The following is a 17,821-nucleotide window of genomic DNA, read 5'->3' on the forward strand; positions in this document are numbered from 1 at the left end:
TACCTTAAACCTGCTAAGCAGGGTTTCAAAAGGAGATTGGGGGGCATGGGTACCTTAATTGGTAAAATTTCAGGTAGTTCAGTATGTTTTAAAAAATATTTTCAAGCAGGGTTAGAGGGAGATTTATTTTTTGTTTATTAAAGTAGTCAGGTTTCCCCCAGTAGGTTTCAAATGCTTGAATATTTGTGATTCTTTTCAGTAGAAACCTGACCTGAGATTCTGCTTTATATAGCAGAAGGAATGTGAGTTCTGATTGCTCAGTTAAAAGGAATTTTTAACCTACCTCCTAAAAAGGGGTGAGATGGGGATTGATGTCATAGAAAAATTACTCTGCAAATATCATAGTAGTTGTGAGTGTCCAAATAATGTTCAAAGACAAACTATTGGGTTCAGACCCCAGCACTACAAAACAAAAAGACAATTTATTAGTAGTAATGATAGTTGTTTTATATTATACAAAATCACCATGTCTGATATTCAAGATGCAGTTCATTGATTGAGAAAGCATGAATATCCCCAAAAAATATTTAAAGAAATGTAATAAGAGGAAGTAGGCTGGCTGGTTTTTGGTCTTCTCTCATTTGACTTCTGGTTTTGAGGGCATTTTTTTTAACATAAAAGATTTTAGAAAGAGAATATTGGGTCACTTCTTGAGTTTCTAAACAATTTGGTGATGTTTTCTCTCTGGCTTCTTAACTGCATTTGCTTTGGCGGGGTGGAGCAGAGGCCCCTGATGTTCAGAGAACAGTACCAGCCTTGATACAGAACATGGCAGCTTTGCCCACGGAGCCCAAGGTTACTTGGGGGCACGCTACTGCTGGAACTCACACCCCAGTGCCTCCTAGCAATCCCATCTCCTGGCCCAGTGCAGGCAGCCTCCTGCCACTCTGACTGTGCCCTGGAACAGATTTCACACTCTGTTTTTCTCACTCTGAATTCTGAAAATGGCCCTTTCTCTTCATCCTGTATGTCAGGGATTTTCTTCCCATTTTCATTTTTTACTGATTCCTTTGTGAGTTTGCATTTTGATCTGACCTGAAACATCAGAAACGGGAATAAACACAAAAAATGGCATGAGTCTGTGGTCATGGAATGATGGGAAAGGACATGGCTGGTGTTCTATTTTTATGAACTTATTTACAAACCTTCCTATTTTAAAAAAGCGATGGAGACAGATTATAGAGATTGTATAACAAGGTGTGAAAATTTTCTGGGTGAAAATAAGGAGAGGAAATCAGTCAAAATCTGGGTAATATTATTACACAAAATATATCTTAATATATAAGAGTATCTCTAAAAGTCACCTGCAAATTTGACTTTGAGCTTCCTAGGAGCCAAGGAAGTGAGGAGGATAGACTCACAATGATCTATAAGATTTATGTCTGCCAAATTAAAAACAGAACAGCTCTCTTGAATTAATGCTTCTCAAACTTGAATATGCATCTGAATCACCCATGCGGGTTCTGATGCAGCAGGTCTGTGCTGTACTTTTAACTGGCCTGGAGTGGAGGTGATCATGTTAATTACTGCCCCTGCACCCCTAGAACATCCTTTGAGTAACAGGGTTTTAGCTCACTTATAAGCACATATTTACAAAGCATGCTTCCACTTTTACCAAAAAAAAAAAAAAAAAAAGTAGCCACATTAGGTTTGTAAGTTTCCTAAGTAATTCCAGGATATGTAATACATTGAGTTCTAAGATTTCTAACTTTTATTTGCTCTTGATGAATTTAAAGCATCCAAACCTCTAACATGAGAGGACAACACTCTCATCTTAGTGCTATGCAATTTCAAATCTATTTTTAAAATCTTGTAGTTGGTTAGGGGGACTTTTTTAGTCGCTGTAAATATTTTAAGATCACATTAGAATAAATTTGTGGTGAGTCTGATTGTTGACCAAAGACACTGTTTACTATTGTTCTTAGAAGTAGCGGTGGGTCTAGCTCAGAGCACCTGGATTTGAGTTGCACTGTACCATTTGCTAGCTGTGTTACTTGGGCAGCTTATGTAGCCTCTCTGTGCCTTTTCTTCTTTTGGACCCAGTAAGGTCAGGTATCTATCATAGATATTTAGAAACAGTGCCTGCAAATAGTGAGAATAATGTTGGCTATGTTTATTACAGTATCTAAAATAGATTTTCCTGGCAGTGAAATATGTGTGCTAAATTAAAATTACCTCCTCAGCTGATTGCCTTCAAATACTTTGAAAAATATATGTACAGATGTGCAACTTTCTTTTGAATACTGAAGTAAAAGACATCACATAACTCTAAGATATTACTGCTATTAGTAGCCATTTGAGGTTCACTCTGATAGAATCAGTCTGATGCCAACAAACTGCTGAAGAAAGGGCACTGACCTTTTTCAGTGGTTTTCCATTGAGAGCATCTTGTTTGTTGGTGCACTTGGTTTTGCTGCATTTCCACTGCAGCAAATAATTCATCAGTTCCTTCACTCTGTCTTTGCAAAAAAAAAAAAAAAAGATAGAGAGGGAGTTTTAAAACACAAGTAAAGAAAAAGAAACCACTTTGAAATTACCAAAATTGTTAGGCTGAGAAAAATAGAAAGCTTTTTCTGTGTAGGACTGTTGCAGTGGTGGTGCATCAGGAGAGTCAGGTGCCCATTTACCAGCCCATCTTCTTTAATCCAGTGCATATCACTAGTAATTTGCTACTAAACTAACACAAATGTCTCAGGCTATAAGAAAACTAATAAAGCCAGGCGTAGAGGTGCATGCCTGTAATCCCTGTGGCTGGAGAGGTTGAGGCAGGAGGATGGCAAGGTCCAAAGCCAGCCTCAGCAACTTAGCAAGGTCCTAAGCAACTTGGTGATACCCTGTCTCAAAATAAAAAATGAAATGGGCTGGGGACGTGACTCAGTAGTTAAATGTCCCTGAGTTCAATCCCCAATACCAAAAAGAAAACTAATAAAATAGAAAAACTAATTTTTATGGTATTTTACTCTCTCCTACAATTCCAATATCCATATCTAAGGGTTTTTTTTTAAGATTTCTCTAAGTTGGAAGCACCTGACTACATATTTAAACATGTTAAATATGTACCCACTTCCTCATTTATTAAATGTACTTTACATATAATTTTGTATCAGTCTACAAACTAGGGGGAATTTTTTTAAACTGCAAGTTTAATTCAGTAGTCTTACCATTGGCTGATGAAATTTTACATAAAATAAGCATTTAATTAAATATTAATTCTGATTTTGAGTTTTTTTCACATTTTTGTAGATCATAACCCCCCGGGGGTCTCAGACTTTTTATGGAATCCTAAGATGTCCATAGATCCTAGGCTCTGTGCTTGTCATTCTGAGAGTTAAAGTCCCACAAACAACCCAAACCCAGCTCAGAGTAGAAAATTATCTACCACTTGCTAACTAACTGGTAAGAAATGAACTTCAGTGACAAATGGAACTAGACTTCCAGATGCTCCCTTTAAAAGAGTATTTCAGGGGCTGGGGTTATGGCTCAGCAGTAGAGCATTCGCCTAGCACGTGCAAGGCCCTGGGTTCAATCCTCACCACACCACATAAATATAATTAAAATATAATTAAATAAAGGTATTGTATCCAACTACAACGAAAAAATAATTTTCTTTTTTTAAAGAGCATTTCAGGGGCTGGGGTTGTGGCTCAGTGGTAGAATGCTTGCCTAGCATGCATGAGGCACTGGGTTCCATCTTCAGCACCACACAAATATAAAATAAAGATATTGTGTCCACCTAAAACTAAAAAATAATTTTTTTAAACAGCATTTTACCATTTTCTGGGATGCTGCATGGTAACCTGATGGGCTGGTGAACAGAAAGACACAGAGACTGGGGAGACTGAGGGAGAGAGACAGAGAGAGAAAATGCACATAAATGAAAGACAGAGAAAGCAGCAGACACTGAGAGAAACTGAAAAATAGAGAGGGAAATCCGGGCAGATTGTCAGTTCTCTAAGTTATATACATTAATATCTCACAGTCTGGCAGAATGTTTGAAGTTGTGTTTTAAAATTTACTCAGCTGTTTTACATAGTCCTCATGAGACACCTAAATCTATATATTTTGCAGTTTACAAAGTAGTTCTCAGGTATCCTTGCATTGAGACTGGACTCAAACCATTTTATTACAGGTGAGGAAATCGATTCGTTCAGCTCTTGGGGAAGGGTGCATTTTACAGGTTTTCAAAGGACCCATTGTCTTATTTGGTTAGGGCCACTAATGACATACAAACCCATACAAACCCATCTCTTCTGATATAAAAGCAGCTTCCATTTACATGTCCTACTGATATTCAAAATCAACATTTTTTTTCTTTTTCTAGTTTGTATTTAATAGTATGACTTTGTTGCAAACCATTCATTGAAATTATAGGAAGAAGAAATTGACACCAATTCCATTTCAAAATCAAATCCACTCTTTTATTTCCCCCCACAGTCTTCTAACCTTTACCTTTCATGCATATTCAGTGTTTGTATATTGACAGCCCCGACAGATATAAAAATTTTATTTTCCAAGTTTGCACTGAACATTATATAGAGAGTAAAAGCCATTTCTCCCTGTGCCTCATTCCTGCACCCAGCTGATGCTGGGAGCTTGGCTATTGCTGGTAGAGGCCTTTATTCCTCCTGTCGATCTGCTCAGCTCTCCTTTTAAGGCATTCTGCTCTTTCTCACCTTCTGGCTGACTATGCTAGATGCTCAGCTGTAGAGCAGCCCAAAGTATCCAGTTGCTTAAACTGGGGACTTGTGTGGCTTTTTTCTATAGTTCACTTGCCCTAAGCCATAGAAGTCCCTGGGAAAACACATGGTTGTCATCTTGTGAATAAGGAACTGGGCTAGGTTTTTCTCTGCTTCTGTGCACTGAACAAGGCTAAACTTAGGATAAGCCAAACTAATATTTTGTGCATTGTAACTTTGAATGATTTTTTTAATAGCATGAGACATTTTCTTTTTTTCCTTTTTTTTTTTTAGTTGTAGTTGGACAAAATACCTTCATTTATTTATTTTTATGTGGTGCTGAGGTTCGAACCCAGGGCCTCACACGTGTTAGGCAAACACTCTACCACTGAACCACAACCCCAGCCCGACTTTGAATGATTTTAAAGTCTGTTTGGGTTAACATGTTCTCAGCAAAGGAAATAAAAGAGGGTCCCCAAGTGGTAAGAACAGACAGATTTGGTCCACAATTTAAGTAAAACCAAATTCCACAGTTATCCCCAAGACCTGCTACATTTCAGCAGTTTAAAAATAAGTTGAGGACTGGAGGTACAGCTGAGTGCAGAGCACTTGTCTAGCATCCGGGAGGACCTGGGTTCCATCCCCCACATGCTGGCAAATCAGTCAAAAACACAAAATAAGTTAATGGTGTTTTGCTGAATCTGTGTGAGAAAAAAAGGGTCGGGGGAGTTTCCCAAAACAGTTTCTAACCAAAAAGAAGCCATCTAAAGAATTCTGGAAAGGAGATGATTACTGATGACTACTCACTGTCCCATTCTGTATGTACAGTGCATATGACTGAAGAAAACCATTTTGGGCCACATTTGGGAAAAGATAAGAGTATCCTAATTGTCTTGTGCATGGACTAGACCTGTAGTTACTAAACACTCTTTCAAAATAACTTTGTCATAACAAGCAATTCATCTTTAGGGTATGGGCTACACCTCACAAATCCTTAGATAATGTTATTCTTAGGATTTTTCTGTGACACTTCATTTATCAAACATAAAACATTAAGAGCCTGTTTGTCAGGTTGTTAATAACTACTCTTATCTGTGGATTATATACCATGCAAGCACATCTTCCGTCTCAAGGGAAAATGTTATTATTCTCTAACATTCATTATTTTAAAAGATACCAGTTTAACAAAACCTATTACTTAGCATTCTTTTTTAGGTGGGAAGGTACTGGGTATTGAATTCAGGGAAACTCAACCCCTGAGCCACATTCCCAGCCCTATTTGTATTTTTATTTATTTATTTATTTTTATGTGGTGCAGAGGATTGAACCCAGGGCCTTGCACGTGCGAGGTGAGCACTCTACTGCTGAGCCATAACCTCAGCCCCCGTATTTTATTTAAAGACAGGATCTCACTGAGTTGCTCAGTACTTCACCATTGCTGAGGCTGGCTTTGAACTCTGGATCCTTCAGTCTTAGCTTTCTGAGCCTCTGGAATTACAGGCATGCACCACCATATGCGGCTACTTAGTATTCTACGTTTCAGGAAAAGCATCTTCTCAAAAAATTTTTAGGCAAAGTTATTCAACTTTTCTGAGAAAACAGTTTCCTGACTTGCAAAAAGAGATGTGGGGCTAGACTCTTTTGAAGTTTCCTTCCAGCTGTGTGCTCCACAGAAAGTACACACAGCATGGGCAAAGCGGACTACCTGTGCTGAGGTTTGAATACAAGAGTGAGCAGCCCCTTCTGAATCAATGTGCAAAATTGTTGACTGTGTTGGCTGTTGTGTGGGACAGGGTCGTGGGTATGGGGCCTAGGACAAGTGTGATAACAGCAAACCTGATTATCCAGTCTGACACAGCTACTTCTGTTGTGATTTACACAGCCCCTTTCATCTAGCTACTTCAAAGCATTTTTACAAACTTTGGCTCATTATTCCTCCAACCACAGCATTGAAGCAAGGTTGATTGGTGTCTTTTCAATTAACTCAAAGATTAAGAAACTGAGCAAAAACAGAATTTAGAAGTATTATTTCAAAAGTATGCTGCATTGGAAAAGAAATTTTAAAAAAGCATACCGCATTGAAGAGGGGCAAAACATGTAAAGTGTTCATCAAAGTTTTATTATTGAAAAAAAGGAAAAACTCTAAATGCTTTTTTTTGGGAGGTAGTATAAATTATGACACATTCATATTATGGAATATAATGCAGCTGTTAAAATAATTTTTATTGGCTTGTTTTTAGTTAGCTTTTGCATTGCTGTGACCAAAATACCTGACAAGAACAACTTATAGAAGGGAATGTTTATTTGGGGGCTCACAGTTACAGAGGTCTCAAGCCATAGATGGCTGGCTCCATTGCTTTGGGCCCAAAGTGAGATAGCACTTCATGACCCATTTCATCCAGCCATGCTCCACCTGCATATAGTTAACACCCAGTTAGTCCATTCCAACTAGGATGGACCAGTTAGGTTACAGTTCTCACACCCAATCATTTTACCTTTGAATATCCCTATGTTACACAGGAGATTCTGGGGAATACCTCATACCCAAACAATAAAAAGACTATTTAGTCATATTGGAGAAAATACCATAATTGAGTAATGTTAAATCACACAAAAGTAAAATAAAGCTTTGTACACACAGTTTGAGGAAGAGATTTAATGTATAGAGGAAACAACTAAATGACAATATGCTAAAGTTTTAACAGTGACTTTTCTCAGTGTAGGGGGATATTGAGTGATGGCCATTTTCTTCTTTATACTTTTTTGTACTTTTCAGTTATTCAGGATTGAAAACCAATGGGTACACAGTACTTTCATATACTGCTTTCACAATTATATGTGTATATAGGATAATTATGTAATTGTGAAAGACAGAAGAGAGAAGGTGGAGCTCCAATTAAATAGAACAGTAGGAGAAACCTGTGAGGATGTGTCCTGTGAGCTGAAAACCAAGAGATGAGAAACAGCCTGTCATTTAGAAACCTGGGGAGAGCTCTGGGAACCGCAGGTATGAAAACCTTGGAGTAGGAGTAGTTGGAAATGACCTTGGCCTTGAAGAAAGGCCAGTGTGTGAAAGTGATACGAGAGAGATCCAAGAATTTTCCAAGAGGTGGATGATGTAGGACCTGTAATACTGAGTTTAAGAAACCCTTTTAAGTGCCTGTTTTACATTTTGAAAGATATTTTTCACCAGTATAAAAGGAGTAGATTATAAGGGGCAAGGGTAGAAGTCATGGTCAATTGAGAAAGCATTGCATCAGTCTCAGGGTGGTTTGGGTGCAGACACTGTGGGCACAGTGGAGTGTACCTAACTTATCAGCTCTGCAGGGGAAATGATCATCACAGCCGTCCCTTGTTAAGTTCTTGCTGCTAGTGCCTCCATAGTCTATAGGTTGGTGCTATTATTAGTCCCATTGGGGCTTCATAAAGGCTAAGTAACTTGCCCAAGTCCACACAGCTAAAAGGCAAAGGAGGAATGCTACAGGTCCTCTGATAAACATTAGCTCTCTTATTTGAGTGGCATCAGTGGAGATTAAGAAGAGCAAGCAATGGGCAGAGAGGGGTCTGTACCCCACATGCATCCCACACCCCAACTGTAAACTGTCTTCTGCCATCCATCACTATCCCCACATCCACTCCTGATAGCAACTGTGGTCCTCCTGTCTCCTACCATCAAGGTTGGGCTGCCTCAGATGGACAGAGCAAGATCTGGGGGTGCTGCTGAGTTAACCGTGTGGTACAGCTGCACTGAATCCTGTGGCTGGCTGTGGCTAACCCACAGAGTGAGCTGGCACTTTACCTCTAGGGCTCAGTTTACTCATCTTAAAAAGTTGGGGCTCTCCAGGTGCTTTGGCGCACACCTGTAATCCCAGCAGTTCGGGAGGCTGATGCAGGAGAATTGAGAGTTCAAAGCCAGCCTCAGCAATGGCAAGGCACTAAGCAATTCAGTGAGACCCTGTCTCTAATAAAATACAAAATGGGGCGGGGGACATGGCTCAGTGGTGGAGTGCCCTGAGGTCAATCCCCAGTACATAAAAAAAAAAAAAAAAACCGCTGGCACTCAAGCCTGAGTATCATGTTATTGCCTGTCACCTACTTTTCTGGGTAGGCCATGGATACTTAACTGATTTTTGATGCTTTCTGTGTATTCTGCCATCTAAATTAAATTCACTTCCCTTTGTTAAAAATTGATGCCTCGTTTTTATCTTCTTTTTTCATTTGAATGTAAGTGGTTAATGCAGCCAGTAATGGACCTGTTAAAAGAATCCAATGAGAGGATAAGATGGAAACTAGAAAGAGCCAGGAGCAAAGGCTAGAAATCAAGGGGGAAAGCATATGCCAGTTTCCTCCATTGTGCAAAGAGCCCAGAAAGGCCACAAGAGATAGCAACTCTTATCTGTTCCCAGCATGGTCACCCCATTCTGCCTCCAGTGGGTCTCCCAATTTAGAGACACTGGGGTAAATAAAAATAGGAACTGCTACTTATTTGTCTTTGTACTCATTTTTTTTTTTTTTTGAGAAAGAGTCTCAATAACTTGCTAAAGCTGGCCTTGAACTCAAGATCCTCTTGCTTCAGCTTCCCAAGTAGCTGGGACGACAGGAGTGCACACCATGCCCAGCTCCTGTGTGTTCTTGACAGTTACAAATATTGTTTTTGTTCTTGAACATCTGGGGACATTCATTACTGAGCAAGATATTTGAGTAGAGAATCTTTATATTATTGTTTTTCCTTCCCTGATGTGGGATGTTCTTCCATAGCCAGATAAGTTTATTTCAATGTTTTCCCAGATCATTTCTAAGAATATTATACTTGTGAAAGAATAAACAAATGAATTGAGTTCTGAAGCCAAAACACTTGGAGGTGGTATACACCTCTATCCCAGCAACTCAGGGAAGCAAAAGGATCAGCAGTTCAACCAACCTGGGCAACTTAATGAGACCTTGTCTCAAAATAAGAAAACAAAAAGGATTGAGGATGCAGCTCAGTGGTAGAGTACCCCTGGTTCCATCCCCAGAACAACAAAAACAAGAAGCTGTCCTTCTAAAAAGAAGCTGTCCTTCCCCCCTCTAAGGCATTCACGGTATACACTTTTATCTTGATTCACCCCAGTCTTTCCCAGTAGTGTTTGATCACACTGTTGTGTGATCCCCACTCCCTACCTCTTCCCCATATACTTGATAACACTTTGCAGAGTACTGAGGGGTCCCTGGAACTAATTGGGAAATGCAAGTTTGATATGCAATTTTCAGTGACCACCAGTCTAATGGAATCAGATTAATACCTGGTAGGAGACTAGGTGAGGTTTTGATGACCCTTGGTGAAATAAGTGTCATTGCTTTCAGTAATGATAAGTTACCCATGAAATATAGTGTGTAGGGGTGCTTGTGGCTCAGTGGGAAAGCACTTGACTGGCACGTGTGAGGCACTGGGTTCGATCCTTAGCACCACATAAAAATAAATAAAATAAATTTACTGTGTCCATCAACAACTAAAAATTAAAAAAAAGAAATATAGTATGCAATACAAATTTCAAAGTTGCTCTGAAAATAAAGATAGACTATGGAATAGGAAAAGAAAAGGTAGGCCTGGTTCCCGATTCTAGGCTTCCTCACCTAGCATATACTTAGTTCTGAAGACTGTCCCATTTCAAAATAGATATTCTCTCATATCCTTTTACCAAACCAGAATACAGGGATTTTGAGCATAAACTAGCTCTCCAGTGCTTCACAGGGCTATCACAATGACCATTAGTGTTGAAACGTGGCAGGCGCTCGCTCGCGCGTGCTCTCTCTCTCTCTCTCTCTCTCTCTCTCTCTCTCCAGTACTAAGTGATTTCCTCAAGGCAGTTTGCATTGTCCATCAGAAGCATGTCCACTCACCCTACTCATTTGGTCCTGTCTTTGCTTTCAGTTCTCCGTTCCCTGCCTACCCCAGACCTCATTGGTTAAACAGATTTAAATTTTCATCTTCTGCCTCACACCTGACTATTAACTTTAATTTTTTCCAGTGGAATATATTTTGCATTTGAATATGGATCCAATAGGTGACATTGGTTATTTAATTTAACTATATGTATTAAAGGGAAGCAATCTGCTATTTATTTGTGTAGATCTGTCCTGTAGAAATTCACACGTATAGAGCTATAATCCTCAGACGTGGGGGATTTTGACTGCGTGGGGATATATGATAACATCTGAAGACATTTCTGGTTGCCACAGTTGAGGGAGGGCAAGATCTCAGTAGGACCCTGTAGGTGAGGACTAGGGATAGTGCTGAGCATCCTACAATGCAGAGGGCAGCCCCTACAACAAAGAATTATCTAGTCCAAAAAGTCAACAGCGGCCAGGTTGAGAGACTCTGTTGTCTATTAATATGCAAATCCTTGTAAAGTCTTATGAGACCCTGCGTTCATTGATGGAATGCCTGGTGACCTGGACTTCCTTCTTGGGCACTCCTCTCCTAGTATTCAATCCACACAAAGGTGGTTTTGGTATCTTGGAAGCCCCTGGGGCAAGAATATATATGTCTGGGGAGCAGATATGGCCTGGAAGTTAAAAGAGAGACAGATCAAGAGCGAAGAAGACAAACATTTCCCAGAAGACATGATACCAATTGAACCAGTCTTTGTTTTACTGTTGACACTCAAATAATGAGACCAGAGATTGAAGGTAGACATGAAAAGCTATTCCTAGCATTTCAGTCGGAGCTGTGCAGGGGGAATATAGCTTGGTTAAGAGCACAGGGCTGCCGGGCTCAAATCCCGACTCTGCCATTTCCTAGCCATATAGTTTGGCACATGTTATTCATTTTTTCCTCAGTTGTAACATGGGGATGATAATGTGGGTATGATGACAATGATATTCGTACCTACCTAAAGGATAATTATGAAAACTTAAACAAAGTAATGAATATGAAGTATTTGGGTCTGTGGAGGTTGTTTCATTTTGTTGTTGTTGTTGTTTTGGTACTGGTGAACCCAGGGTCTCCCCATGCTAGGCAAGCACTCTATCACTGAGCTACATCCCCAACCCTAAATATTAAGTATTTAAAATATTACCTGATTTATTATTTAAAATATTACTGATTCAGGATAAATCCTGCATAAATGTTAATATTATTACTGTTTCTTTGAATCAGGACTATTCTTCATCAAATTTTCCTTTATTCACAAAATATTTACTTAGCACCTATTATATCCCAGGCACTAGTCTAGCTGCTGAAGATATATCAGTGAATCGAAAAGCATCAGATAAGGGCTGGGGCTGGGGCTCAGTGGCAGAGTACTTGCCTAGCGTGTGTGAGGCACTGGGTTTGATCCTTAGCACTGCATACAAAAATAAATAAAATAAAGGTATGCTATCTATCTATAATTACAAAAAAAAATTCTAAAAAAAGCATAAAATAAAAATACCTATCCTGACACTGGGGTTGTGGCTCAGTGGTAGAATGCTCACCTAGCATGCATGAGGCACTGGGTTCGATCCTCAACACCACATAAAACTAAAATAAAGATATTGTGTCCACCTAAAACTAAAAAATAAAATATTAAAAAATTCCTATCCTCATGGAGCTTACATTCAGTGGAATATACTAGTAATAATGCAAATAGAAAAAATATATGCAAATTATGCTTAGCCTAGTATCTATTACATACTTGTCAAATGAATGAATATATTTTCAAGTTTTAAAAACTGGGCTTGGAAGTTTGATCTGTCCTCTTAAACAAGAGGGAAAGTTAAATTAATACAGAGTACCATGCCAATAGGAAATGAAATTACCACATAAGGATTAGAAAGAAAAAAAAAAAGAGAAAGAGAAGGAATGAAGTCAGGTCATGAATTGGGTTTAAAATGAGCTGAACCTTTTTTGCCTTCTTATCTGTGTATCAGACCTACAATCACCTCCTTGCAGATTTCAACATTCCAAGACATTAAGACTTGCTAAGCATCAGCAGTCACATCTTTCTACATAGAAAAACAGAGAAAAGTGTTGGTTTTTATCACATGGCTGCAGCTAATGAGGAAGAATCAACAGAAACTTCATTCTCCAACAATAATTGACTTCTAAAGGGAAAAACTCCATTAAAATAATTACTCTCTGAGCAATGGCCTAGGTACTCAATGAAGAACTTGGTTGAAATCAACTCTAGACCTTATGCTTTGGTTCTTCATCTTTTCTTTTCCAGAAATCTCCTCTATGTCTACCCACAGAGGCTGAATTTTGCTAACAAACTAGCATCTGCCCGGAACATTACAATAAAAATCCAGTTTATGTGTGGAGAAGACCCTAGCCACGCTATGCCGGTAAAGAGGGGGTAACATTGACCCTACAGCAGAGTGGGAGGTATTTCCCCTGTGAGTCCACAAGGGCAGAATTCAGGGCTCCTCTATGTACAGAGTATTGTCTTCAGGGCAGCTGTACTCACTGTGTCCAGGCGCCTTTCCAGCTAGTCCAGTATGGTTCCACAAATGACAGGAAAACAGCCTCAATCTAAATTGAAAACCTCTTTCCTTACTCCATAATGAGTTATGAAGTGTTGGACATGCGGATCGTTTTTGAGGAGTGAAAAATATCAATGTATTTCCATGCTGCCCACAGGACCATGCCACTCTGATAGTGTACAACACCAATAGATGGGCTTGGCCGGGCACAGTGGCACATACCTGTTATACCAACAACTTGGGAGGCTGAGGAAGGAAGATCGCAAATTCGAGGCCAGCCTCAGAAATTTAGTGAGACCCTGTCTCAAAATTTTAAAAAGGGCTGGGGATGTAACTTAGTGTTAGAGACCCCATGGATTTAAAAAGAAAGAGGAAAAAGAAAGAGATGAATTCAACACATCCACCATGTTTTCTGAATGTCTCCATATATGCACTGCATTACATACCTACCCAAACAGACCACATCTACAGATAAATATTAAGTACTGCCTAGTAATAGTAAACATACACCATTTCAACACCTTTTAGGGATGGTTCTTCATCCTGAGGCAAAATATAAATCAAATAATAAACATATAATACAATGTGCTCTAAAGAAGTCAAAATGCCAGAATCTGTACTTTTTAACTGTCTGTTACTGAATGAGATGGGTGGTTATTTAAACTGTTTTTCATAAGTCGTAGAATACAGTTACTATACCTTTCTCTGGACTAGGATCTCTCTAAGTTGCTTAGGACCTCACTAAGTTGCTGGGGCTGGCTTTGAACTTGATCCTCCTGCCTCAGCCTCCTGAGTCACTGGGATTTCAGGCATGGGCCACCACACCAGTCATAGTCAGTTCTTTTGCCCGTTTGGTTGGACCAGTTGTAGGATCTTGTACCCTTAATTTATAAAATTATGAGACTACAGCATCTTACTGGCCCCCTGGTATTTGATTTGAATAAATCCAAAAGTCACTATTAATTTTGTTCATTCTGTATTGGTGAACAGGTCATCTTTGGAAAGTCCAATGGGCCTGAATTTCTGCAGGAAGTGTATACAGCCATTACATACCATAATAAGTAAGTATATTTCAGAATCCAAACTTATGGCAAGACTGTTTCAGTGTCTTCTAGTTTTTCTGGCTTTTCCAAGTGATTTTTGCCAACAATTTTTACATTTTAGGGCTTAAAGGACAGAGGACATTTTTACGATTTCCTTAATTCTGTGTTGGCTATGCAAATTTTTCACCATCAACTAAGACAGGAAGAAGAAAATATGGTTAAAAAATCTAATATGATTTTGACTCTTTTTTTTTTTTTTGAATCTCCAATCCTTGTATGATGCAGAGAGATTCTATAGTGTTAAGTAAAGAAATACATTTTCTAGCTTGCTTTGAGATTCCAGAGGTGATCAGAAGCAAAATCCAATCTTGGTCATCTTATCTTCTGTACATGACTCCTCTCCTGCCCTACCGCCTGCTTTTAAGTTGACCACAGCAGAAATAGAACTCTCATAATTATGTCAATAAAATGAACCATGGAATAGTTTTAAACTGTTATTCGCATTTAGTAGGATGGAGAGTTGGGTTTGATCCTGGCCTGACAACCCAGGCCCATTTACATGCTTCCTGTAAACACTGGCCAGGCTTGACATGAGGATTAAATGGGGTAATGTGCATGAAGCCCTTGGGGCTTCGTAATTCACTAAAACCGACTTCCTTTTCTCTCCTGCATCATCCATTTTTCCTCAGTCCTTTAATGAGAGCAGCCTCATACCAGGCCCTGGTCTTGGGGTAGAGATGAAAAAAGAGGTCACAGCAGGACTCTGAACCTTACCCCCTTTTCAGATTACATTGTTGAGTTTTTCCATTGTATGTGGGAATTTCTTTTTCCTTGACAAAGCCTTTCATTTGTGAGCAGTTGTATGTAAGTGAAGTGTATCCAGTAACAAGCGTGGTTTCAAGGACATCTCACTCAGGGGCAGAATAATGTCAAATGAAAAGCCTTCACACCATGCAGGCTAACTCAAGAGCAAAAGGGCCCCTGGCATTGCAATTTATAGTCAGAGAAGTCATCCTTCTTGCTAAAAGTTATTTGTGTATAATGTGCTTTTGAAACAGGTCTCCTGACTTTTATGAAGAAGTGAAAATTAAGCTCCCTGCTAAGCTCACAGTAAATCACCACCTCCTATTCACCTTCTATCATATCAGCTGTCAGCAGAAGCAAGGAGCCTCCGTAGAAAGTCTCCTGGGATACTCAGTGAGTTGTTTCCAACTTGCCAATTCACACTGCAGGGCTAGGCAGCCAAGATCCCTGCAAAGATAAACAACTAAATTCCATTCACTTGCTTTTTTCCTGTCAGAAGTAGCAAAATGTGCTAAAGCAGATTATAGGAAGAAGCTGAAATGAGTTGACTTAGTAAATGACGGATTTTACAAATGGAAAGTTACTAGGTGATAGATACTGAAAGAATATTCATTTTTTAAAGAAAAGCATTGTAATGTCTGTTCTTTCCAAATTTAATATATGTGCTTCACATATAGAAGTAGCTCTTTTTCTTTTTTTATTCCTTTAAAAATATAAAAGGTAAAATGAACATTGATGTTCAACACACACAAGCATTGGTTATAAAGAAAAATGCTACTACTTGGGCTTTAAAGACAGTAAATCATTGATATGACCATCTCAGGAACTCTCAGGGAATTTAAAATGCAAAGAACTGGACAGAAACGACTGCCAAAAAGAGACCTGGTCAATATCTAATCATTGTTTAGTTGCATTTGATTATTGGGAGCCAGATAAATTACCCAAATTATATGCTGTAATAAATACCACTTTATTTTTTGCATCATCTGTTTCAGTGGCTGCCAATTCTCCTAAATGAACGTCTTCAAACTGGATCCTACTGTCTCCCAGTTGCCTTGGAAAAACTGCCTCCCAACTACTCCATGCATTCTGCAGAGGTAACCAACAAGGGGCCATCAGCTAGTTCTTGGCTATCAGGGTCTTGGATCACTTCCCCTTCCCTTAAATGTGACCGAGGATGCTCATTGTGTTTTCTGGAGTGCTTATCTCTCAACACACAGTATTTTCTGAGAATTTATGGCTCTGATGGGATGGGAGAAATATCTGACTGTGAAAGAAACCTCATTCAGTTAGATGCCACCAAATCAGAATGTTGAGTAGATGCAGCCTGTGCCCTACATAACATTACCTTGGGTTATCTGCAACAAAGGAATCCACAGAATAATGCATTCTAGATGAGGTGACAAGTGAAGCCCACTACTGATAAAAACTGCTCCCAGAAAGGATCCTTAGAAAAGGTTTCCAGGACAAGTCTGTCAGCTTCTCCTGTGGGTCGTGGTCCCCAGGTGGACACTGAAGTTTTTACTCCTTCCTCTAAAGAACCCAGCATCATCAAGCTTTTCCCCTTCCTGCCTCCTGCACCCCCTTACCCATGCATTCTTCCTGGGGTGAGCCCATTTAAAGGCAGCCCCACAAACTCTCCATCCGGGCCACACCAGTTCCAACTCCAGTTCCCATGCTTCCCAGTCCCTTTGGTTTAGGTTTATATCAGTATATTATTTACATCAGAGTATTATTGTGAAGCAAGTTCCAGATATCCTTTCACTTGTACATATTTAAATATGTACCTTGAAAACAAGAGCTTTTTTTTTTTAACCTTCACAATATCATTTTCATACTTTGAAAAATGGACACTAACTCCCTGATCGCATCAATAGCCAGTCAGTGGTCAGGTTCCCCATCATCCTATTAAGGTCATTTATTTCTTACACTTGTTTGTTTGCCTCAGGATCTAAATGGAGTCCACATATTGCTGTCAGTTGATGTGTTTCTTTTGAAGATCCTTTATTCTAGAGATCCCTCCTTTCACTCTTATGTTTTCCTTTGGGTTTTTAAGTTAAAAAAAATTTTCCCAAGGCTTTGAATTTAGATCTGACCTTTACAGTCAAGTGTCTTCCCAACTCCTTTGCTCCTCACCCCTCTCTCCAGGCTGTTTTCTTCCTCTTATTGTCTTTTTCCCCTGGAAAGAGAGGTATCTTTTGCCCTGACCACAGGCTCATGCCTGGCTTCACACTAAAACTGCCCTCCTCACAGCCAGCTAAGGGTCAGCCTGAGTGTTTCACAGATGTTCTCTGGTTTCTGTTTGTGATTTGGACACAGAGCACCATGTAGAAGCCCTCAAAATCACCTTCTCATCATATTCTAACTCCCAGTTGTCTTTTAAAGCATAGAACAAACCTGAGTTTTGGACACAGACAAATCTGGATCCAAAATCTGGATTGGGCCATACTTTAGCTGTGTGGACATGAGTGAATTACTTGCCCTCTCTGAATCTCAAAGATGAAGCTGAGTCTGTATCTACCTATAGGGTTGTGAACATGAAATGTGGTGTTGCCTATTGAACAATAAACTTAATGCTGAGTAAACATTAGTTCCTTTTTCTACTCAACTTAAGCTTTTTATTTTATAGATACATCTCCATTGCTTTCTAATATCCTGCAGACCTGCACAGTCCAATATAGTAGTTACTAGTAGACCTGCAAAGATATTGATAAATAACTGATATAAAAGAGTCATTACAAATAAGCTAGAGCCAAGCAGGACTGCTACTTAGAAACACTTTGATTAAAAGGGAAGTTATTTTCATTATTCAAATGCATTAGAATTTCATGTCTTTTACTTTCATTGCATTACTCT

General features: G+C 39.3%; 1 protein-coding gene across 4 annotated transcripts in view; it reads left to right on the forward strand.

Annotated features, from left to right (window-relative positions):
* Nucleotides 1-17,821, forward strand: part of LOC114080723 (dedicator of cytokinesis protein 8) — a 220,863-nt gene that overhangs the window by 120,483 nt on the left and 82,559 nt on the right. For all 4 annotated transcript variants that reach the window (XM_034636531.2, XM_071600587.1, XM_034636533.2 and 1 more), the window contains 4 exons: nucleotides 12,863-12,980; nucleotides 14,109-14,179; nucleotides 15,220-15,358; nucleotides 15,961-16,062. In XM_034636531.2, the coding sequence (XP_034492422.2) occupies nucleotides 12,863-12,980; nucleotides 14,109-14,179; nucleotides 15,220-15,358; nucleotides 15,961-16,062 (430 nt within the window). The remainder of the gene's footprint in view (nucleotides 1-12,862; nucleotides 12,981-14,108; nucleotides 14,180-15,219; nucleotides 15,359-15,960; nucleotides 16,063-17,821) is intronic.

The sequence above is a fragment of the Marmota flaviventris genome, chromosome 13, assembly GCF_047511675.1.
Source record: "Marmota flaviventris isolate mMarFla1 chromosome 13, mMarFla1.hap1, whole genome shotgun sequence".
Taxonomy (NCBI): Eukaryota; Metazoa; Chordata; class Mammalia; order Rodentia; family Sciuridae; genus Marmota; species Marmota flaviventris.